The sequence below is a fragment of the Balaenoptera physalus genome (genome assembly GCF_965194825.1).
Source record: "Balaenoptera physalus genome assembly, chromosome: 17".
Taxonomy (NCBI): domain Eukaryota; kingdom Metazoa; phylum Chordata; class Mammalia; order Artiodactyla; family Balaenopteridae; genus Balaenoptera; species Balaenoptera physalus.
The window spans coordinates 80,971,547-80,990,731 of record NC_138895.1 but is presented as its reverse complement, the minus strand read 5'-3'; the positions used below and the strand labels follow the sequence as shown (position 1 = coordinate 80,990,731).

The following is a 19,185-nucleotide window of genomic DNA, read 5'->3' as shown; positions in this document are numbered from 1 at the left end:
AAAAAATATCATCAATAAGCCCATCTCTCAAATATAGCCCTTGTGTTAAGTTCATCTATACTTCCTATGTGCATCTCTACGTATATACTATTAATTTGCAAAAGTAAGATAATTCTTTACAAACTCTAAGTTTTTTCCAACTTAATATATTGGAAGCATCTTTATATGTTTATAAATCTATTTTTGCATTACCATTTTAGTGTAATATTCCATTGTATAAATGTACCATGATTTTGTTAACAAAATCCTTTAGAGATAAACCATGAATTTTTTTTTTCAGTTTTTCTTATGATGAACAACTATCTTATGAGTGTCATTGTACCTCTGTCTTTGCACACTTCTTTAAGAGCCTTTTGGGAATAGGACTAATTCAGATTTTCTTCCTAAGCCCCGTTTGTGTGGTTCTTAAGTTTATTGTTCCTTTTGAAATGCCAGAATCCATCCCTTTATCCTTGTCTTGGGTTTGTATTCATATTACTCCCTCATCTATAAACTATGTATTTGATTAAGTATAGTATGGAATCATTTAATCAAAACATCCCATCTCATTCATCTGTTCAAAAAATGCTGAAGAGTTACACATTAATGTTATCCCCAAAAGAAATTACACAGGCAGGTAAACTTTGGATCCCATGTTTTATAAAGACCATTAAGTACTTTGTCACCAGTTTAACCAGTGCATAGCAGGCACTATCCAGTGCCTGGCCAGTGTTGTCCTGGTTGTAATTATGCTCTCAGTCTAACAAGGAGACAGGGAGATGACAGAAGCAAATGAGGGCAACTGAGTAAATGGGATGGTTCATGTGTGCACAGCTGAACCAGAAAGAGAAGGACCTAATTTGGCTGTGGGGCAGTGAGTGTGAACAGAGATGGTGGCCAGGAGAAGCTTTTTAGAGATGATACCTAAGCTAAGGAGAAAACATGAGACATCATGTTGATGATTATGATGGTGATGATGGTATGGCTGGTAATCGATCACATCTTCTTTTTCACATTTAATCTGTTTCAAGTACTGTTCTAAGCATTTTGAATAGATTATATCACTTAATACAGCAAGGCAAAGACAACTTTATGAATTCGATACAGGTGTTATTCCCCTTTTACAAATGAGGAAACTGAATGCAGAGAGGTTAAAGCAGTTGGTGCACAGCTAGTAAGTGTCAAAGCCGAGATTCTGACTTTGGAAGTCTGATTCCTGAGTCCATGGTCTTAACCACCTTGTCAGGTAACCAGATAAAGAACAGGATAACCAGGTGGGAAAGGAATTTCAGACAGATAGACCCAAATGCACAAAGGCATGGAAGTAAAGACAAGAGGCATAATTCATGCAGGGACTTTATGAGAAACGTGTTCTTCTTGGAGGCTAGCTGATGATGCTGGAGAAGTAGATGGAAGCAGGTTAATAAACTCTCACTCTCGGAGGATCGCTTAAAGTTTGTGTGGATCCTTGGAGCTGGAGGGAACCTTAGAGGTTCTATGCAATGCAGGAACCACATCTGCAGAACCCAAATCAATACAGCCCTTGGTTTTACTGGGTCACTTTTCTGCCTCGTTGTTCAGAACAAACCTTCTTTCACTAGCGTCTCCCATGAGGTCCCACATTCAGCCTTGGTCGCTTGGCAGATATTTCCTCGTAGTTGTCCGTCACTCCTGCATCCCAGCTCAATGCATCTCCTGTTCAACATGGAATACACAGCTCGGCTCGTGATTAATTAGTGTATTCTCCAGTTTTTATCAGGCCAAAGAAAAATTTAAAAAAGAGCTGAAGATTGATGGATTTCTGTACAGTGACTTATCTGTACTAGCTTCTGACATACCGTATTTCCCACCAGAGGAAGAGGAAGAAAATTTGGAAGATGGGATTCACCTGGTAGTCTGTGTCCATGGCCTGGATGGTGAGTTCTAAAAAGGTTTCCTCCTCAAAGTTTTGCGCTATAGACGAATTATCATATTTATGAATTAATCTAGTTTAGGGACTTGTTCAACAAATATTCAATTAGTGACTGTGGAACATTAGTAAGTATCCTGGATCTAGGAAAATGGCATGGCTTTGCTCTCAAAGAAAAGATCTCTCTGGCAAAAAAATATGTTGAGTTAACGAAATACACGAATGAATTAATGCAATGAAGGAATGAATGGAATGAAGAAATCACATCCACTTTATACAGATTCTAATGTATGACTAAGGGTCAGAGGAGTGAAAGGGCTCCTCTACGGCTTCAGTGGTGATGAGTAGCAAAACCGGTGGTCACATTCTTCTTATGATGATCAAATAGGGAATGGTGATGGGCTTCACTTCCATGACACACTCTTGTTAATATCCTTAATCTTCCTCACTCTTGGGGCTAATGCATTTAATTGTCTGCATCAACTCCTGGCTATATGTGTCGCCTGCCAGGATGCTAAGTCAACAGGTCTATTTAGTGAAGTGTCAAAGAATCCAGTGGTAGATCATCCATTCCAGATGATGATATGATGATGATGATGATGATGGTGATGACGAAAACTAAGATGATGGCCAGAATGTACACATCACTCACCAGGGGCCAGGGACCATTCTAGATGCTTAACATTTATTAACGTGGTTGATCCTGACCATAGCCCTGCAGAGTAGCTGCTATTATCACCCCCATCTATAAGTGGGGAAACTGAGTAAGAGGGCAGCTAAGTAACTTGTATAAGGTCCCACAGCTAATGTGGTTGAGTCAGGATTAAAACCCATCTGTCAGGCTCCAGAGCCCATGGTTTCATTTTGCCTTTTACCAACAAGCTCTCATCTCTCCCCCAACCCGAACCTCCATCCACATCCCTGAGTCATTTTCTTAAAATCTTACTAAGTCTGGTCATTCCATCATTGGAATGGAAGCTCTTTGTAGCTCTCAGAAAATAAAATAAAATGAACTGCTATTTTAGAAAGCTTAGAAAATTCCCAGCATAAAATATTCTTTATGTCTGGCCCTCTTCATTCTCATTTCCTGCTTTTTCTGCTCTCCCCTCTTCCAACTGCACCAGTTCACTCCCATCTCCATGGACAGGGACCATTTCACACCACTGTGTCTTTCTCAACACTGGGTTTTCTTTCCGGTGAGCTTTCCTTTCTCTGCACTGACTTCAGTGCTTTGCAAATTTCAGCTGTTCACACATTCCCTTCCCCTTATTTACTCTACCCATGTACCTTGTACTATAATTTCAAAATTTGTACTGAAATGGGCATACTTTTTGAGTGTATTTATTAAAAAAAATAAACTTCAAATCACACCACAAATTAAATACTAGACTCACGTGCTACACACAAAGAGTAATACTAAAAATAATTAATATAAACAAAATAAGTTTGCTGAAGTTTGACGTGTGCCATTGTCGGAAGACTTTTTTGAGCTTGACACTCACTTTCTCTTTGCAAAAGTATTAAGCTGTTGAAAACATGCTTATTTTTAACTGGGGCTTCCAATCAGAAGGACTTCCAGAAAGGCAAAGAATAACGTTCTTGCTCATCCTGTGTATTTTTAACACAGGATCTATGACCAGTGTGCATCTCTTACTTACCTGATGTTACATTAAAATGAGATAAGCCTCTCAATCTCTTTGCGAAAATAAGAAATCTGGTCCGGCCACAGACTCCATCCTGCAAGTGGGAGAAGAGGGATGCCATAAAGATAGGCTAGCTTCTCCAGTATTTGTGCTGTGTCCGAAAACGGAGCCGCCAATCACAGCATTGTCACTTGGGCATAAAATCATCAAAAAGACAACCAATCACAAAGCACACGTGTCTTTTGAAGGTGATTTCTCTAGTTCAACGTCCATATGTTTAAACTTTGCAGAGTTTTACAGGACCCATTGGTTACATGCCACTTCCAAGGCTGTATTGATATGAACAGAGAACTGAAGAAATTGGTAATGGTTATGGGTATTTGCCCAATTCTTCACATCGTGCCCAAAGCCCAAGATTTATATTCTTGTAAGTGTCCTCAGTGGAACACATTATCAAATCATATTTTTTGAAAAAGCTTTAAGTTGCAGAAAGTTCTCTGTTGCTCAACAGCTGAAGGAGAGGGGCCCATTGTCATCCCTTCCTTAGACTCCTTAAGCTAAACAGAAACACTTGATACATACATATTAAGGCCACAACCTAGAATGCCATTAGGTAGCTTTAAACAAGAACAGGACCAAAGAGCAAACTTTTACTGTCAGAAATGAAAGGAATGAACAAAATTTAACTTAGTACAAAATAGAAACATTTTCTAAAAGAATAGGAGTATCTTACAACTGTAGCCCTGCATGTGTGAGCATGTGCTCTGACAGGCCATCGTCCTGGGTCACCCTTCTGTTGGGTCATCCTTGAAAATTAAGGGGAAGACAAAGTCAAATATCTTTAGTTCTCCCATATTCTGTGTGGCATTTTCATCCTCCTTTGAATCACTTGGTGGTTTCATAAAGACGGGTGTAAAATTGGTAGTCAACTATATCACTTAGAGTTTCCCAGCTGCTTTGAAAGGATGGTTACATGGTAAAGTAGGTCACCTATATAGCCACATAAGCAGCTTCGGACTTTCAACTCTGTAGGGATCCCTTTGAGGAATAGATTAAAACATTCATTAAGCTGCCGCTGAACCCCATGGCCTGCATGAAATTTACCCCTAACCATACTTGAACATGAAGCTTATTCTGTTATATCAGAACTGTTTTCCACATGATTTTCACTTCAGGGATGCATTCTGTGTGTTCTTTGTGTCTTTGCTCTTGGCAGCAGAGCCTCAAGTCCTTAAGCTCTTCTTCCTCTGCCCTGATGGTCACTCTGGCAGCTGGTACCCATGGAGCTTGCCCTTGCTGACTCTGGTTCCCAAGGGAGATTCTTACTCTGTTGTACATAACTATGCCCCTGTTTGAGGGACTTGCTTGCTGACAACCTGTAAATGGCAGAACTAGTCCTTGTATTAAGGAAGCGATTTGAGAGGGGACTTGTAGATATCACGTTGTGCCACATCAGTGTGTCATCATTAAGTGACACCACTTGCAGAATGTCCTGAGTAAACAGAATTGGCTGTCAAAGAAGGGAGAGGCGGCGTGCCTTCAACCGTTCCTGTGTACAGAGTGTTCACAAGCCACATATTTATAGATCAGGGAATAATCCCACTGAGGGAGGACTACCAGAAAGGCCCTGACCCTGTGTGGACGGGAGGAGGGGGCAGCGCGGGGACCAGTGGATTGGACACGTTTAGTTGTTTTTATTATCAACTTATTGAAAAAACGGGAAATGGGAGGGGGACCGGAAAGGAGTAAGAAATAAATCCCTTGTGTGTCAGCTGTTGTATGATTAATTGTGGATCCGCGGTGGGGCTATCTGTCGTTTTTAGGGAACAGTGCGGACCTCCGTCTGGTAAAGACTTTCATAGAACTGGGGCTCCCCGGAGGAAAACTGGACTTCCTAATGTCTGAAAAGAATCAGGTATGACAACAAAAGCGTCAGAACCGAAAGAATCCCTGATTCGTGTCTTAGATGAGCCTCCTAAAGTCACCGTGATGGTTTATGGCCACACAGATGGGAGGGGACTTTACCAAGGGACACTGGCCAGGCACTTGGAAGGTCTGGAGAGCTCATTTTCTTTTGGGAGGAGGAAATAGTAAGAAATGGGGACATGTGAGTCAGGTGACTGGGCCTTTTGACCTCACGGTCATAGGTTGAGTGACAGCTCAGAGCATAAATGATCAGGCATCCGTGGGTCTGTCCTGGGGAAGGAGTTTGTCACTGGCATCTATGTAGCCAGTGGAGCTGGATTATGACCTTTTCATAGTCAGAGGTAAAATATGGGGCCTTTGCCATTTCAGGTCTGGAGCCTTAATGGGATGTCAAGGTAGATGAGAACTGAGAGATTCCATGGCCAAGAGGTGGGGCTGGGTGGAATGTTGTCATTGAGCCCCATTCCATGGGATTTGAGATGGATGAGGCTAAGTATTCTTTGGAGGCATAGCACTGCTTATAACTAGAGGGTCCCATGACCACTGACAATGGGAATCGTACAGAGAATAATCAACAGGCAAACACTGGAAGGTGCAGTCTCATTCCTCCTCTCTCAGTGGTCCGTCCTGTTGCCTTTTCTTTGACACCTGCTCTATATAAGGCGTGTACTCCGCAGGGTGAAGAGGTATAAGTGTGATGAGGAAAGAGGATCGCTTTGAGCATCTACGATGCGCTGAGCAGTTGGCGTGTTTCTTCATTTACTTTTCCCAACTGTTCTGTGAAGTGTTGGCACCATTGTCGCCTCACAAAGAGGGAACCCACAGTCTGACCTGGAGAGCCCCAATCGGGGACTCCTTTTCTTGATGTCGAATACTGATTTGTACCCTAATGTCAGGCGTGGGCATGCCCCCAGGATGCACGGTGGTGTTTAGCAGAGGAAGATGGGCTTGTGCACGGGGCCTGGCCTGGCACCACGCCCTCCCCAATACCCGTTCCCTCTCTCTCCTTCCAGATGGACACGTTTGCAGATTTTGATACCATGACCGATCGGTTACTGGATGAAATCATTCAGCACATCCAGCTGTACAACCTCTCCATATCGCGAATTAGGTAAAAGGAAACCACAGGTAGTTAATGCTGGGGGGAGGGGTGCCATTTTTACATGTTTGCTGTGTACAAGTTCAGCATGATGCCGTCTGTATACCGGTGTGGGATAAGTTAACTTGGGACTTTTAAGGGGGTAGATTACTTTCAGAACAGAAGTGGGTACCAGGGCTGCTTGACACGCCCATGTCTGTCATAGCAGGTGTGCAGGAGAATAAACACCGTGTAGCTCTGTAGAAAGAGAATTGGACTTAAACAAATATCCTAGGTTTTAAATTCTCGTTCTTCTAACACTCACAAGTTTGTGTCCCGATTCTACCATCTAACCTTTTACAAGCTTTTTACATCTCTGAGCCTCGGTTTCCCCATCTATTAAGTGGGACCAGCCCTGAGGGGATGCGTCGCCTGCCCCATAAAAGGGTTTCAATCAGTGCTAAGTGTGTCCTTCCACTGTAACAGGCCACTTGGCGTAAATGTTGAGATGGTTAAGGTGATAGTCGGTAGCTTGTGTTTCTCGGGCACTTGCAGATGTGGACATAGTGGTGAGTCTTCAACATCCATGACCCCATTTAGGCCTCTAAGATATCACTTCTTTATTCAACAGATGCGGTTTCAGAGGCTACAGAGTTAGGTAAAAATAAAAGGACGCACACGAGAAGAGCTAGGCAGCTAATATAATATATAATATAATGGGGTTTTGATACATAATCATTTAATTTGAAAGTGATGATGTGTCGAATCCGTAGATCTTTGAGCAGCAGTACAGCTGGAGCAGAGCACATTCTGTGGGCCGAGAGCAGGCAACTCACCAACTGTACTGAGTGAACGAGGGATGAGTAAAATTGGAGAGGCAGGCAGAAGTCGGGACATGAATGGCCTCGTAAGCCAGGCTAAGGAGCTGGGATGTTACCCTGTGGATGACCAGGAGGGTTCAATGCTCCAACGTGAATGTCAGAAAGAACCCCCAGGTGCACTGAGGGAGGCGTAGAGACCAGGACTGGGGGGAAGAGGGCGCTCTAATAACACCAAGATGCCCACACTTCTCTTCTGACCACACTGGGCTCAGAGTTTCCGTTCACAAAGGCCCCACCTCGGGCTTCACGTGGCCAGCGTTCGGAAACCCGTTGGGGATGAAGTAGCGGCCCCCCTTCTCCCTGCCGGTTCCCCTAAATCCCATGGGAGGTGGAGGGTGGCTCGCCCCTTGGTGCTCCTGGTGCAGCACCTTCCTGGCAGCCAGCCTCCTGCTGTCGCTCACGTGGACGCCTTCTGTCTCTCGACAGCTTCATCGGCCATTCTCTGGGCAACATCATCATCCGATCGGTCCTAACGCGGCCCCGGTTCCGGTATTACCTCAACAAACTCCACACCTTCCTGTCGCTCTCCGGGCCGCACCTGGGGACCCTGTACAACAACAGCACCCTGGTCAGTACAGGTAGGACTCTCCCCAGCCTCGTCATTCCTCAGAGTTCATTCAGGACCCAGGGGAGGGGGAACCAGAGACAGATGCTCTTCCTGATGGAACCTGTGGCTTTGGAACCTCTTCAAAGCGTGAGATGGTGGAAGGAGACCTGGGCTCAGAAAGATGTTATTTTGTTTGTGAGCTGAATGAGATTAGACAGGATGTTTCCCAAGGTCTCTTCTGCTTCAGTTTTCTGTGACTAAAAATAAATAGTGGTGCGGAAGAGAGCATGGATGTCTGTGCATTCAAGCTGTTGTAACAAATTGCCATAGACTGGGTAAGGGGGGATTTGGAAATAACAGACATTTTTATTTCTCATGCTTCTGGAGGCTGGAAAGCCCAAGATCAAAGCACTGGCAGATTTGGTATCGGGTGAGGTCCCGCTTCCTGGTTCACAGACGGCCGTCTTCACACTGTGTGCTCACCTGGTAGAAGGGTCAAGGGAGCCCCTGGGGTCTCTTTTATAAGGTCACTAATCCCATTCAGGAGAGTCCAACCCTCATGACCTAATCACCTTCCAAAGACCACACCTTCAAATACCATCACATGGAAGGGTTTAGTTTTCAGCATGTGGATTTTGGGGAAACAAACATTCAGTCTGTAGCAATGGGCTTTGAATCATGTCACTTCCATGACAAGCTTATGGTTAAGTTCTAACCCAGGCACTCGAGGAAGACTCTGACCAAGACATTTCATCTCTATGCTACTTAGTTTCCTTACTGGTAAAATGAAGCTAATGTGTATATGTTTGTGTATAAGTATGGATACATGTATGATGTGTGTGTGTATGTATATACATATGCCTATCTGTAAACATATATGTGTATATATGTGTTTGTATGTGTTTATATATGTCTATAAACATGTACATTATATATATACATACATGGGGGCGTGTATGTGGGTGTGAATGTGTGTGCCATAGAATTGTTGACGATTAAACAGGAGAAGGACAAAAGGAGTTATCATGTATGGAAGGTGACCTATAGCTGGATTCTAAGCTTCTTCCTGGGATGACCACACAGCCACAGCTCCAAGGCTCTCACGGTTTCCTCTGTGTTGTAAGGGAGGGACATCATGGAGGGTGAAGCAGTGAGACTCCATGAATCTTGGAAGATGAGCAGAATTTCCAAGACAGCGAATGCTAAGACGAGTTTTCTGTGCCGAAGAAATAGTGTATTTAATAACCTAGAGCTCGATGGAATCAGGAAACCACAGGTGGTTCTCTGTGACAGAAACACAGGGCGACCTGCAGATGCAGGATGACCATGGCAGTCTCAGCAAGAGCCTGGTGACGATGAAGAGCCTTGTGTGACGTGGTGGCGCTAGAGTTACCCTGTAGACCATATAGATACGACTAATGGGGCGGCGTCTGTGGAAGTGACATGATTTGACGTAGACAGCCCAAGTATTATAGGTCATTGGGGTTTGTATAGTCGTGAACAGTTTATTAAGTTATATGCCTAACAAGGAGTTCACTAGTAGTTCCCGACTGCCCAAATCGATTTCGTGTTATTGGGGGTCACCCCAATAAGCGTCCCCTCCATGCCCGTCTCCCAGCTCTCTGCCTCTGCTCCCCTGTACCTGACCCGCACTCAGGACAGACTGGGCTGCTTGTTTTCCTCACAGGAGGTGGGTCAGATTTGTTTGCTTTTTGTTATTGTAGGACATCCGCTGGGAACATGAGTTATTTGACACAATGGTACACAACAAATGGAAGTCCTTTCCCCTGTCAAGCTGTCTTTCCTCACAAACCAAGGAAGCCATTTTTGAACAGAAACAAATGATTTGAACCACATTTTTTCACAATAGTAATTTGGCAACACTATAAAGAGTTGAAAAATGAGACATTACCAATAATCCTTCCAGTCTAGCATAGCTAGAGTGATTTTCTATGGTTGACTCTCCTTATCTTTGCATGCATGCACATTTACATGGCAGTAATCATAATATATGTAGACCCCGTGTCTTGCTTATTTCCTTGCATTTTTTTAATGGATCTTTATTGGAGTGTAATTGCTTCACAATACAGTGTTAGTTTCTGTTGCACAACAAAGCAGATCAGCCATATGCATACACATGTCCCCATATCCCCTCCCTCTTGAGCCTCCCTCCCCTCCTCCCTACCCCATCCCTCTAGGTCATCGCAAAGCACTGAGCCGATCTCCCTGTGCTATGCTGCTGCTTCCCACCAGCCAACTATTTTACATTCGGTAGCGTATATATGTCGATGCTACTCTCACTTCGCCCCAGCTTCCCCCTCCCACCCCATGTCATCAAATCCATTCTCTATGTCTGCCTCTTTATTCCTGCCCTGCAACTAGGTTCATCAGTACCATTTTTTTTTCTATAACATTGTTTTTTTTTTTAGATTCCTTATACATGTGTTAGCATACGGTATTTGTTTTTCTCTTTCTGACTTACTTCACTCTGTATGACAGACTCTAGGTCTATCCACCTCACTACAAGTAACTCAATTTTGTTTCTTTTTATGGCTGAGTAAAATGCCATTGTATACATGTGCCACATCTTCTTCATCCATTCATCTGTTGATGGACACTTAGGTTGCTTCCATGTCCTGGCTATTGTAAATAGTGCTGCAGTGAACACTGTGGTGCATGACTCTTTTTGAATTATGGTTTTCTCAGGGTATATACCCAGCAGTGGGATTGCTGGGTCATATGGTAGTTCTATTTTTAGTTTTTTAAGAAACCTCCATACCTATCTCCATAGTGGCTGTATCAATTTACATTCCCACCAACAGTGTAGGAGGGTTCCCTTTTCACCACACCCTTTCCAGCATTTATTGTTTCTAGCTTTTTTGATAATGGCCATTCTGACCGGGGTGAGGTGATACCTCATTGTAGTTTTGATTTGCATTTCTCTAATAACTCGTGATGTTGAGCATTTTTTCATGTGCCCCTTGGCCATCTGTATATCTTCCTTGGTGAAATGTCTGTTTAGGTCTTCCACCCATTTTTTAACTGGATTGTTTGTTTTTTTGATTTTGAGCTCCATGAGCTGTTTGTACATTTTGGAGATTTATCCTTTGTCTGTTGTTTCATTTGCAAATAGTAGTCTTTGCTACTCCAGCTTTCTTTTGATTTCCCTTTGCATGGAATATCTTTTTCCATCCCTTCACATTCAGCCTCTGTGTGCCCCTAGGTCTGAAGTGGGTCTCTTGTAGACAGCATATATATGGGTCTTGTTTTTGTATCCATTCAGCCAGTCTGTGTCTTTTGGTTGGAGCATTTAATCCATTTACATCCAAGGTTATTATCGATATGTATGTTCCTACTACCATTTTCTTAATTGTCTTGGGTTTGTTTTTGTGGGTCTTTTTCTTCTCTTGTGTTTCCCGCTTAGAGAAGTTTCTTTAGCATTTTTAGTAAAGCTGGTTTGGTGGTGCTGAATTCTCTTAGCTTTTGTTTGTCTGAAAAGCTTTTGACTTATCCATCGAATCTGAATGAGATCCTTGCTGGGTAGAGTAATCTTGGTTGTAGATTTTTCTCTTTCATCACTTTAAGTATATTATGCCACTCCCTTCTGGCCTGCAGAGTTTCCACTGAAAGATCAGCTGATAACCCTATGGGGGATTCCTTTGTATGTTATTTTTTGTTTTTCCCTTGCTGCTTTTAATATTTTTTCTTTGAATTTAATTTCTGTTAGTTTGATTAATATGTGTCTTGGTGTGTTTTTCCTAGGGTTTATCCTGTATGGGACTCTCTGTGCTTCCTGCACTTGGGTGACTATTTCCTTTCCCATGTTAGGGAAGTTTTCCACTATAATCTCTTCAAATACTTTCTCAGACCCTTTCTTTTTCTCTTCTTCTTCTGGGACCCCTATAATTCGAATGTTGGTGCATTTAGTGTTGTTCCAGAGGTCTCTGAGATTGTCTTCAATTATTTTCATTCTTTTTTCTTTATTCTGCTCCTCAGGAGTTATTTCCACCATTTTGTCTTCCAGCTCACTTATTCCTTCTTCTACCTCTGTTATTCTGTTACTGATTCCTTTTAGTGTATTTTTTATTTCAGTTACTGTGTTGTTCATCTCTGTTTGTTTGTTCTTTAGTTCTTCTAGATCTTTGTTGAACATTTCTTGTATTCTCTCAATCGTGCTTCCATTCTGTTTCCGAGATTCTGGATCATCTTTACTATCATTACTCTGAATTCTTTTTCAGGTAGCTCGCATATTTCCTCTTCATTTATTTGATCTTGCAGGTTTTTACCTTGTTCCTTCATCTGTGACATATTTTTTTGCCATCTTATTTTATTTATTTAATGAGTGGGATTGTGTTCCTGTTTTACTGGTTGTTTGGCCTGAGGCTTCCAACACTGGAGTTTGTAGGCTGTTGGGTAGAGCTGGGTCTTGGTGATGAGATGAGGAACTCTGTGAGACCTCACTCTGATGAATATTCCCTGGGGTCTGAGGTTCTCTGTTAGTCCAGTGGTTCAGACTGGAGCTCCCACCACAGGAGCTTCCCCCTGACCCCAGGCTCGTGAATCAAGATCCCGCAAGCCATGTGGGGTGGCAAAAAAAACAAAAAAAGTAAAAAATAAAATTAGACTAGGAAACTAACAGATATGTCAGAAAGAATGTAAAAATAAAAATATAGATGAATCAACAACCGGAAGGTACATCAGTACCACAATAGTAAAAACGAGGAGGAGGGAAAGGAAAAAAAGAAAAAAAAAGGGTGGGGGGAAAGGCCTTGGCTGTGGAGGGTGGGGCCTAAGTAAGGGTTTGGGTGGTGGGCGGGGCCAATGCTCAGGACCCACAGGGCTGGAAAGGCGCTGGGAGCTGTGGGGGGTGGGGCTTAGGCTCAGGGAACAGAAGAGACCCAGGCGTGCCCCCCACTCTGGTTTCAGAGGGCAGGGGACCTCACCTGGGAGCCTAGCAGGCTTCCTGGGCTGGAGTGGGTGGGGCAAACGCCCTCCTTTCCTCTCCTGCTTCTCGGGTCGTGGGTAGGGAGGGCCCCTCCCACCTGCCTCTCCTGATCTCCCCAGCCTCCCTCCTATCCTCCCAGGACCAATGCGGCTTGGGGGGGGTGGGCCTTGGAGGGCAGGGGACGGGCCTGGGAGCTCAGCAGGCTCCCCATGCCCGAGTGGGCGGGGCAATCACCCTCCGCTCCTCTCCTGCTCCTCCTGCAGGGCCCCTCCCGCCTGCCTCTCCTGATCTCCCCAGCCTCAGCAACACTGATCTTGTCTGGCCTCCACTTCTCCTCCCCCCTAGGTCCCCCTACATCCTACCGGTTCACTTTGGGGTTCCTCCCATCTCCTTGGGGGTCAGAGTCCCCCACCAGCAGCTGACAGGCGCCCTAGTTGTGGGGAGACGCTAACTCCGCGTCTTCCCACACCGCCATCCTCCTTGCATTTTTATCAAATTCATTTCTTTGTGCTTGTGACATAATACTCATACTCATCCGCGTTAGTGTCAGCATAACCACAGTAAATGGACAGACTTCGAAATAGGTTGAATTTAGCTTTTTGATATCCTAAATGGATCTGTAAGGAGCATTCTTATATACTTTCTTTCGGTACTTAGGACAGTTTCCTTAGGCTAGATTCATAGAAGGGGACTGAAAAATCAAAGGGTGTGGATAGTTTCATGACTCCTGAAGCCTGTCTCATAAGATTTTCTATCCCCGCTACCAGTACATAAGAATACAAATGTCCCTCTGACTTCCCAAGGATTTGTTAAATTGCCTAGCACGCTCTCATTTTTAAGTTAGCTAACAAATCACGGTTTAATGTTAAATCTTTCCCCCATTCTTTTTTGCTTTCTTTTTGTTTGATGCGTTTGATGTGGGTTTTGCTTTGTTTTCGTCTTTCTAGGCTTGTGGCTCATGCAGAAATTGAAGAAGTCCGGGTCCCTTTTGCAGCTGACCTTCAGGGATAATGCTGATCTGCGCAAATGTTTCCTTTACCAGCTAAGCCAAAAAACAGGTGAGTGGATCCCCTGCAGCACCCCAAGACCGCGATGAGTGAGAGATGGAGAGCCAACTCCTGAGACCCAAATTAGAGTCAAGGCTACGTTGACTCACTCACAGAAGGATGTCGTCATGAGCTGCTTTGCTACACAGCCTCCTCAACTCATGAAGAGGCCACCAGCTACCCAAGAACTCAGCTGCCCCTGGACCGCCTCCCCCCATGGCCTGGGGATGGTATCATGATGAGAGGCAGGTGTGTGCAGTGTCACCTCTACAGCAGAGCTGTAACCTCCACTGCCCACCAAGCCTTTAATGTCCTAACTGCACAGGCCCCAAGTTCTATGTGCCAACTCCCAGCTCTTTCAGCCAGGTGCAGATCCACCTACAAAAAGGGCCGGTGGACACCGTCCATTTCTGTTGGCAGTGCAAGGGGGGATGGGGGTCCCTCTCGCAGGCCTGAGATCACAGCTTCACCCGCAACTCCGTAATGAGGAAGCACAGATAGATGTCGAAGACCCTACCTGCCACGGGAGCGAGCAGAGCACAGCAGTGACCTCGTGTCCACGGAGAGAACAGAGAGGCTGCCTGAATGTCCCGCTCAGTCCTGCTGAGCAAGCCGGCCTGGCCCAGGGTCTGTCTCATGGTCCACAGTCTTCCATTAATTTATAAACACTGACTCTGATGATATCTCTGTCTCCTCGAATGTGAGTCCGGCTTAGCCCTGGGCTGACCATAACCTTGGTCAAGTTCCTTACCCACGTGTGTCTCTGTGTGCTACGTTGAGGGTTATCCCCCCATGGGGAAGTGAGGAAGGAGGCTTGGGCAGCGGGGCAGTTGGACCACAGCGTGGTCGCCCCGGACATCTCAGCGAGCCCCACCCTCTGGGAGCTTGGGAGCCGGGGTGGCCCTACAGAGGTATCCTGACGGAGGGCAAAGGGCTGGTCTTTACACCCCCTGCCCCGTATCTGCCAGTCACTGAGTCCAGCCAATCCCCAGTGTATTATGGTCTTGGGCTGTGACCTTGGATGAGAAGACTCACGTCAGTGGAGGCGTCCCCCGCAGGGTCCCTGGGCTGAGAGCAGGCCGGTGGAGGACCTGGGCGGAGCACTGCAGCACCTGGAGATCCCTGCTGGGCTCTGGGGACTGAAAGAATAGGCTGTGATGCTTCACTTAAAAGATCTCTGTGCCTCAGTGTGAGACTGATTCCAGGGAGGGGAAGCTACCTGCAGGGAGATGAGGTCAGAGGGTGATTTCCTCAAGCAGCGGACATGACCGAGGCCGGAATGAAGGGAGCCGTGGGGTTGAGGAGGCGGAGCAAAAGACTAGATTTACTTCCTTACGGACTCCCTAGGACTCCCAGCCCAGAAGGGCATTTCTGTTACTTCCGTGTTGTTTATCTCTCACTGTTCAGAGTAGCGAGCTGTGTGTCTCCTTAGCTTCCGTGGCTGATGAGGACAAAGCCGTCACCTTCCCTCTTTCAACCTCCCAGACCAGAAGGTCCTTATGCAGTGACTCAACCAGTGTGTCTGGTGTCTTCTCCCTTTTCCTCTCTCTGGGGCAAGTTTGTAAAATGTATGCAAAGCAGAGGCTAAGATGAAACTACCTGGGTAAAAAAGCACCCATCTGGCTTATTGCAGGTCTGCAGTATTTTAAAAATGTTGTGCTGGTTGCTTCTCCCCAAGACCGCTATGTGCCATTTCATTCAGCCAGGATCGAGATGTGTAAAACTGCCCTCAAAGACAGACACACAGGTGAGCCACATTTCTTTTCCTTTTTTCTTTTCTCTTTTCTTTTCTTTCCTATTCTCCTTCTCCATCTCCTCCTCCTCCTCCTCCTCCTCCTTTGTTTCAGTGACTTTCTGATTTAAAAGCAGAAGGAAGTCATGAAGGTGTTGTACCCATTAGGGCACATCAGCCGTTCTGCTCAGGACTAGGAGCCCGACACACACCCGCATTTTTCTCTAGATTCTGCTGCTGAGTTCTGCCCCCATCTCCTATCCGTCTTCCCTCCTCGCAGGACCCGTTTTCGCGGAGATGATCAACAACCTTCTCCGCCCTCTGGTGGACGCCAAGGACTGCACTTTGATTCGACACAACGTGTTCCATGCCTTGCCCAGCACTGCCAACACCCTGATTGGCCGAGCAGCTCACATCGCTGTGCTGGATTCCGAGCTCTTCCTGGAGAAGTTCTTCTTGGTGGCAGGACTCAACTACTTCAAGTAGCGGCTTTGAGGGAGCGGCCTTGGGGAGCTCGCCAGAAACGTTGACGATCTGTAAGAGCTCTGGCTGAGACATCCTTTTACAGACCTCTGTCATTCCAGGCTGGAGCTCAGAGAGGAAGGCGCTGAGGGATGGAGGGTGGGGTAGGACCAGACATTCGAGGTGCTTCCATTTTGGAGATTTGGGAAAGCTGAACCAATAGTGTAAAAGACAACAGACTTTGCCCGAACCTGTCTAGCCACCTGGAGTCTCGTTCAAGATACTTTCTAGGAAAACTCTGAGAAAATAAAGAAACAGAATACTTGGAGTTGGTGAGCCCACCTTCTTAACTACCACTGGCTCACAGAGAGATCACTCCAACTTAACTAGATTTGTTCGGTGTGTGACTAGTTCATAGCTTTATCATTTTTGATGCACACAAGCATTTCAGAACTCAGGTTAACCTCTGTGCAGAAGTGGAACATATTTGTGTAAATACAATCCTTAATAGATTCAAATGTGCCACTTGTTCAAGACCATGTGATGCCCATATTCTCATTCTCTCCTCATGTTTTCTCAACAAGGGGCAAAGGAATGCTTTGTAAACTCCAATTTTATTTCATAACAGCAGTGGGTGGGGTGATTTGAGGTATGGGGAGAGGCAGGTGATGCTATCAGTAAATGCAAGTTTGTTGCAGAGAAGAAATAACCGGTGAACTGGCTGCTCTGCCTACTTCTCCAGATTTTTCTATGCGTAGCCTTGGTCCGCACATTACTTTCGTGATTGCTGAAATCTCTGTCTGTGGTAGGGAAAACTGACTGAGACTAAACCTAGCAGAAGGGGGCACTGAGATGAATGCACACGTGTGAAGCTCCTGCTGATATACTTCCAAAGAAATGCTATGTTAGCATTTGATGCACTTGCAAAAAATTAAAACCATTCGTATGGCCAGCTGCTTCTCCTCTCCGTGGAAGGGGAAAGACATCTAAGTGGAGGAGTGCTGGATTTAAAACCTCAGGGGAGCTCTAAGAAGGGTGCTGGTTATCTTTCACTAGAAATGTCTTCTTGCCTTAGGAAAATAAAGGGCTAGGAAAGGTCACCACTGATACAAACCAAGAGACAACAGGGACAAACGTGAGATCAGAGATGAGAACAACAGCCAGATCGAGGACTCAACTTAAATTGTTATTGGTAAGTGACTGAAGGGGAAGTTTGGAAAATTACCAGGGTGTTTAATACGGTCCCAAAGACTGAGTACACTCTATGAGTTAAAGGAAGACTAGAGAATCATTTGTACTGAAGGAATGCATGACCCAGGACCATAGGGACAACTAACACGGGAGACCCATCTTCTGGAGGCAAAAACTCCTGCTTCTGCAAAATTTGCTTCTAAAAATGTAGAAACTCATCTAGGACCAGATTCGTGGTCCCAACCCCTGGACCAGAACCTTGGTGATGACCACCAATGCCATGGTAATAAGCCAAGTGATTCTAGACTCATCTGAGAATTTTAGGTCCTTGCATATTAGCAATGCGACTTTGGAAAACAAAGTAGACCATGGGGATCAAGTCCAGGTGGGCAGCTTTGTAGGAGAGCAGACTTATACATTCCTTAAGAAAGGAAAAGCTGGGGAGGGAGTTGAAAGACAGACTCCCACACCACAGATGTAGGGTTTCTGTGGGTCTTCTTCAAACTTTCATTGTATCTTGGTCTTAACACGTATGGGATCAGTAAGTCCTCTGGTCACTCTCCCACTCGGTATTTTTCCAGCTTCCCGATGGGCATAGACTCTGGTTACTTATGAACAAGACCAGTCTGCTGTATAACCCAGAGGGAACATGCTTCCTGCAATGCAGCCTGTGATGTTGTGTTTCTTGGTCCAGATAAGTGCCCAAGCTCAGTGCAGGACCATACGTTTGTAGCAGCTTCTCCTTTTTGGCCAAACGAGGAGCCCTGCCCCTCCGGTGAGCATTTCATTTTTGTGTTCCCAGTGCCCATCAGCAAAGTTTGTCATTCCCTGGTCATTTGAAAGACCGTGCAGCCAGCGGTTACGGAGCCAGGGTGAATCAGTGATCATCGTCTTTTCCAATAACCGGATGCCATTTTTAACTTCAATATGCTGTCTGGACATAGAACTAATGGCAATAAACGTCCAGCTGCATGGTGCCGTCCAGCTGCATGGTGCCGTCCAGCTGCATGGTGCACCTCTCTTCTACGGGGGTGCTTTGCTGTCTTTGTAAACCCTATGTGGCCTCTGAGCATCTCTTGTAATTGTGTAGAAAGCACATCTCTATATTGTAAAGAAGAGTGTCCAGTGTTACGTGTCATGCCTCATTTGAAAAGGCTTTTTTATGTCTCTTTCTATTGAAGAATAGATACATAATGTATATATATATACACACAAAAATATATACATAAAATGTAAAACAGGGACATTCTATTATTGACTATAAAATTATAACAAAATGCCTGCCAAGATAATAATAGGTCTTCATCCTCAGCCGACTTTCCGTTGTTTTGTTTTTATGATTTGTTAAGTTTCTCAGAACTAGTTAGAGGTAAAAATGAGTAATATTGAGATGAGCTGGAATTTGCTGTTCGTGCGCCAGATGCACCCAGAGAAGCAGATGTAAATCTAAAGTGACCTTGGGGCAAAATAAATACCTCCACGGCAGGTTGAAATCAGCTGGAGTGTTGTGCACCTGGGGAGAAGGTGGACAGAATAGATTCCTGTTAGTTTCTAGAGCCCACAGGTATTGACTGAGCAACTTGCATCTGTGCCAGGTGAGAGCCCAGGGTAAAATGCAGAGTCGCTGCTCTCAAAGGGCACGAGGAAGATCTGGCCTTGTTATTACAACATGATATAATGAGGGCTTTGATGAGGCACAGGCAGGATGAAGGTGATTCTAGAAGTCCAGTCTTCATTGCCTGGAGAAAGCTGGGAATGAGGCTTTGAAAGGGAGACCTGGAAAATGAGATGCTTACCTTGCACAGCCTGTTGCCGCCAAATGCACACGTTCATCAATTCATTCATT

General features: G+C 45.1%; 1 protein-coding gene across 1 annotated transcript in view; it reads left to right on the top strand.

Annotated features, from left to right (window-relative positions):
- The window catches only part of FAM135B (family with sequence similarity 135 member B), a 29,725-nt gene extending 11,414 nt beyond the window's left edge, over nucleotides 1–18,311 (top strand). Inside the window, exons 2-8 of the mRNA XM_082433828.1 lie at nucleotides 1,729–1,895; nucleotides 5,355–5,446; nucleotides 6,471–6,568; nucleotides 7,843–7,994; nucleotides 13,856–13,966; nucleotides 15,588–15,701; nucleotides 15,967–18,311. Of these exons, the coding sequence (XP_082289954.1) occupies nucleotides 1,729–1,895; nucleotides 5,355–5,446; nucleotides 6,471–6,568; nucleotides 7,843–7,994; nucleotides 13,856–13,966; nucleotides 15,588–15,701; nucleotides 15,967–16,172 (940 nt within the window). The 3' untranslated portion in view covers nucleotides 16,173–18,311. The remainder of the gene's footprint in view (nucleotides 1–1,728; nucleotides 1,896–5,354; nucleotides 5,447–6,470; nucleotides 6,569–7,842; nucleotides 7,995–13,855; nucleotides 13,967–15,587; nucleotides 15,702–15,966) is intronic.
- Nucleotides 18,312–19,185: the final 874 nt, after the last annotated feature.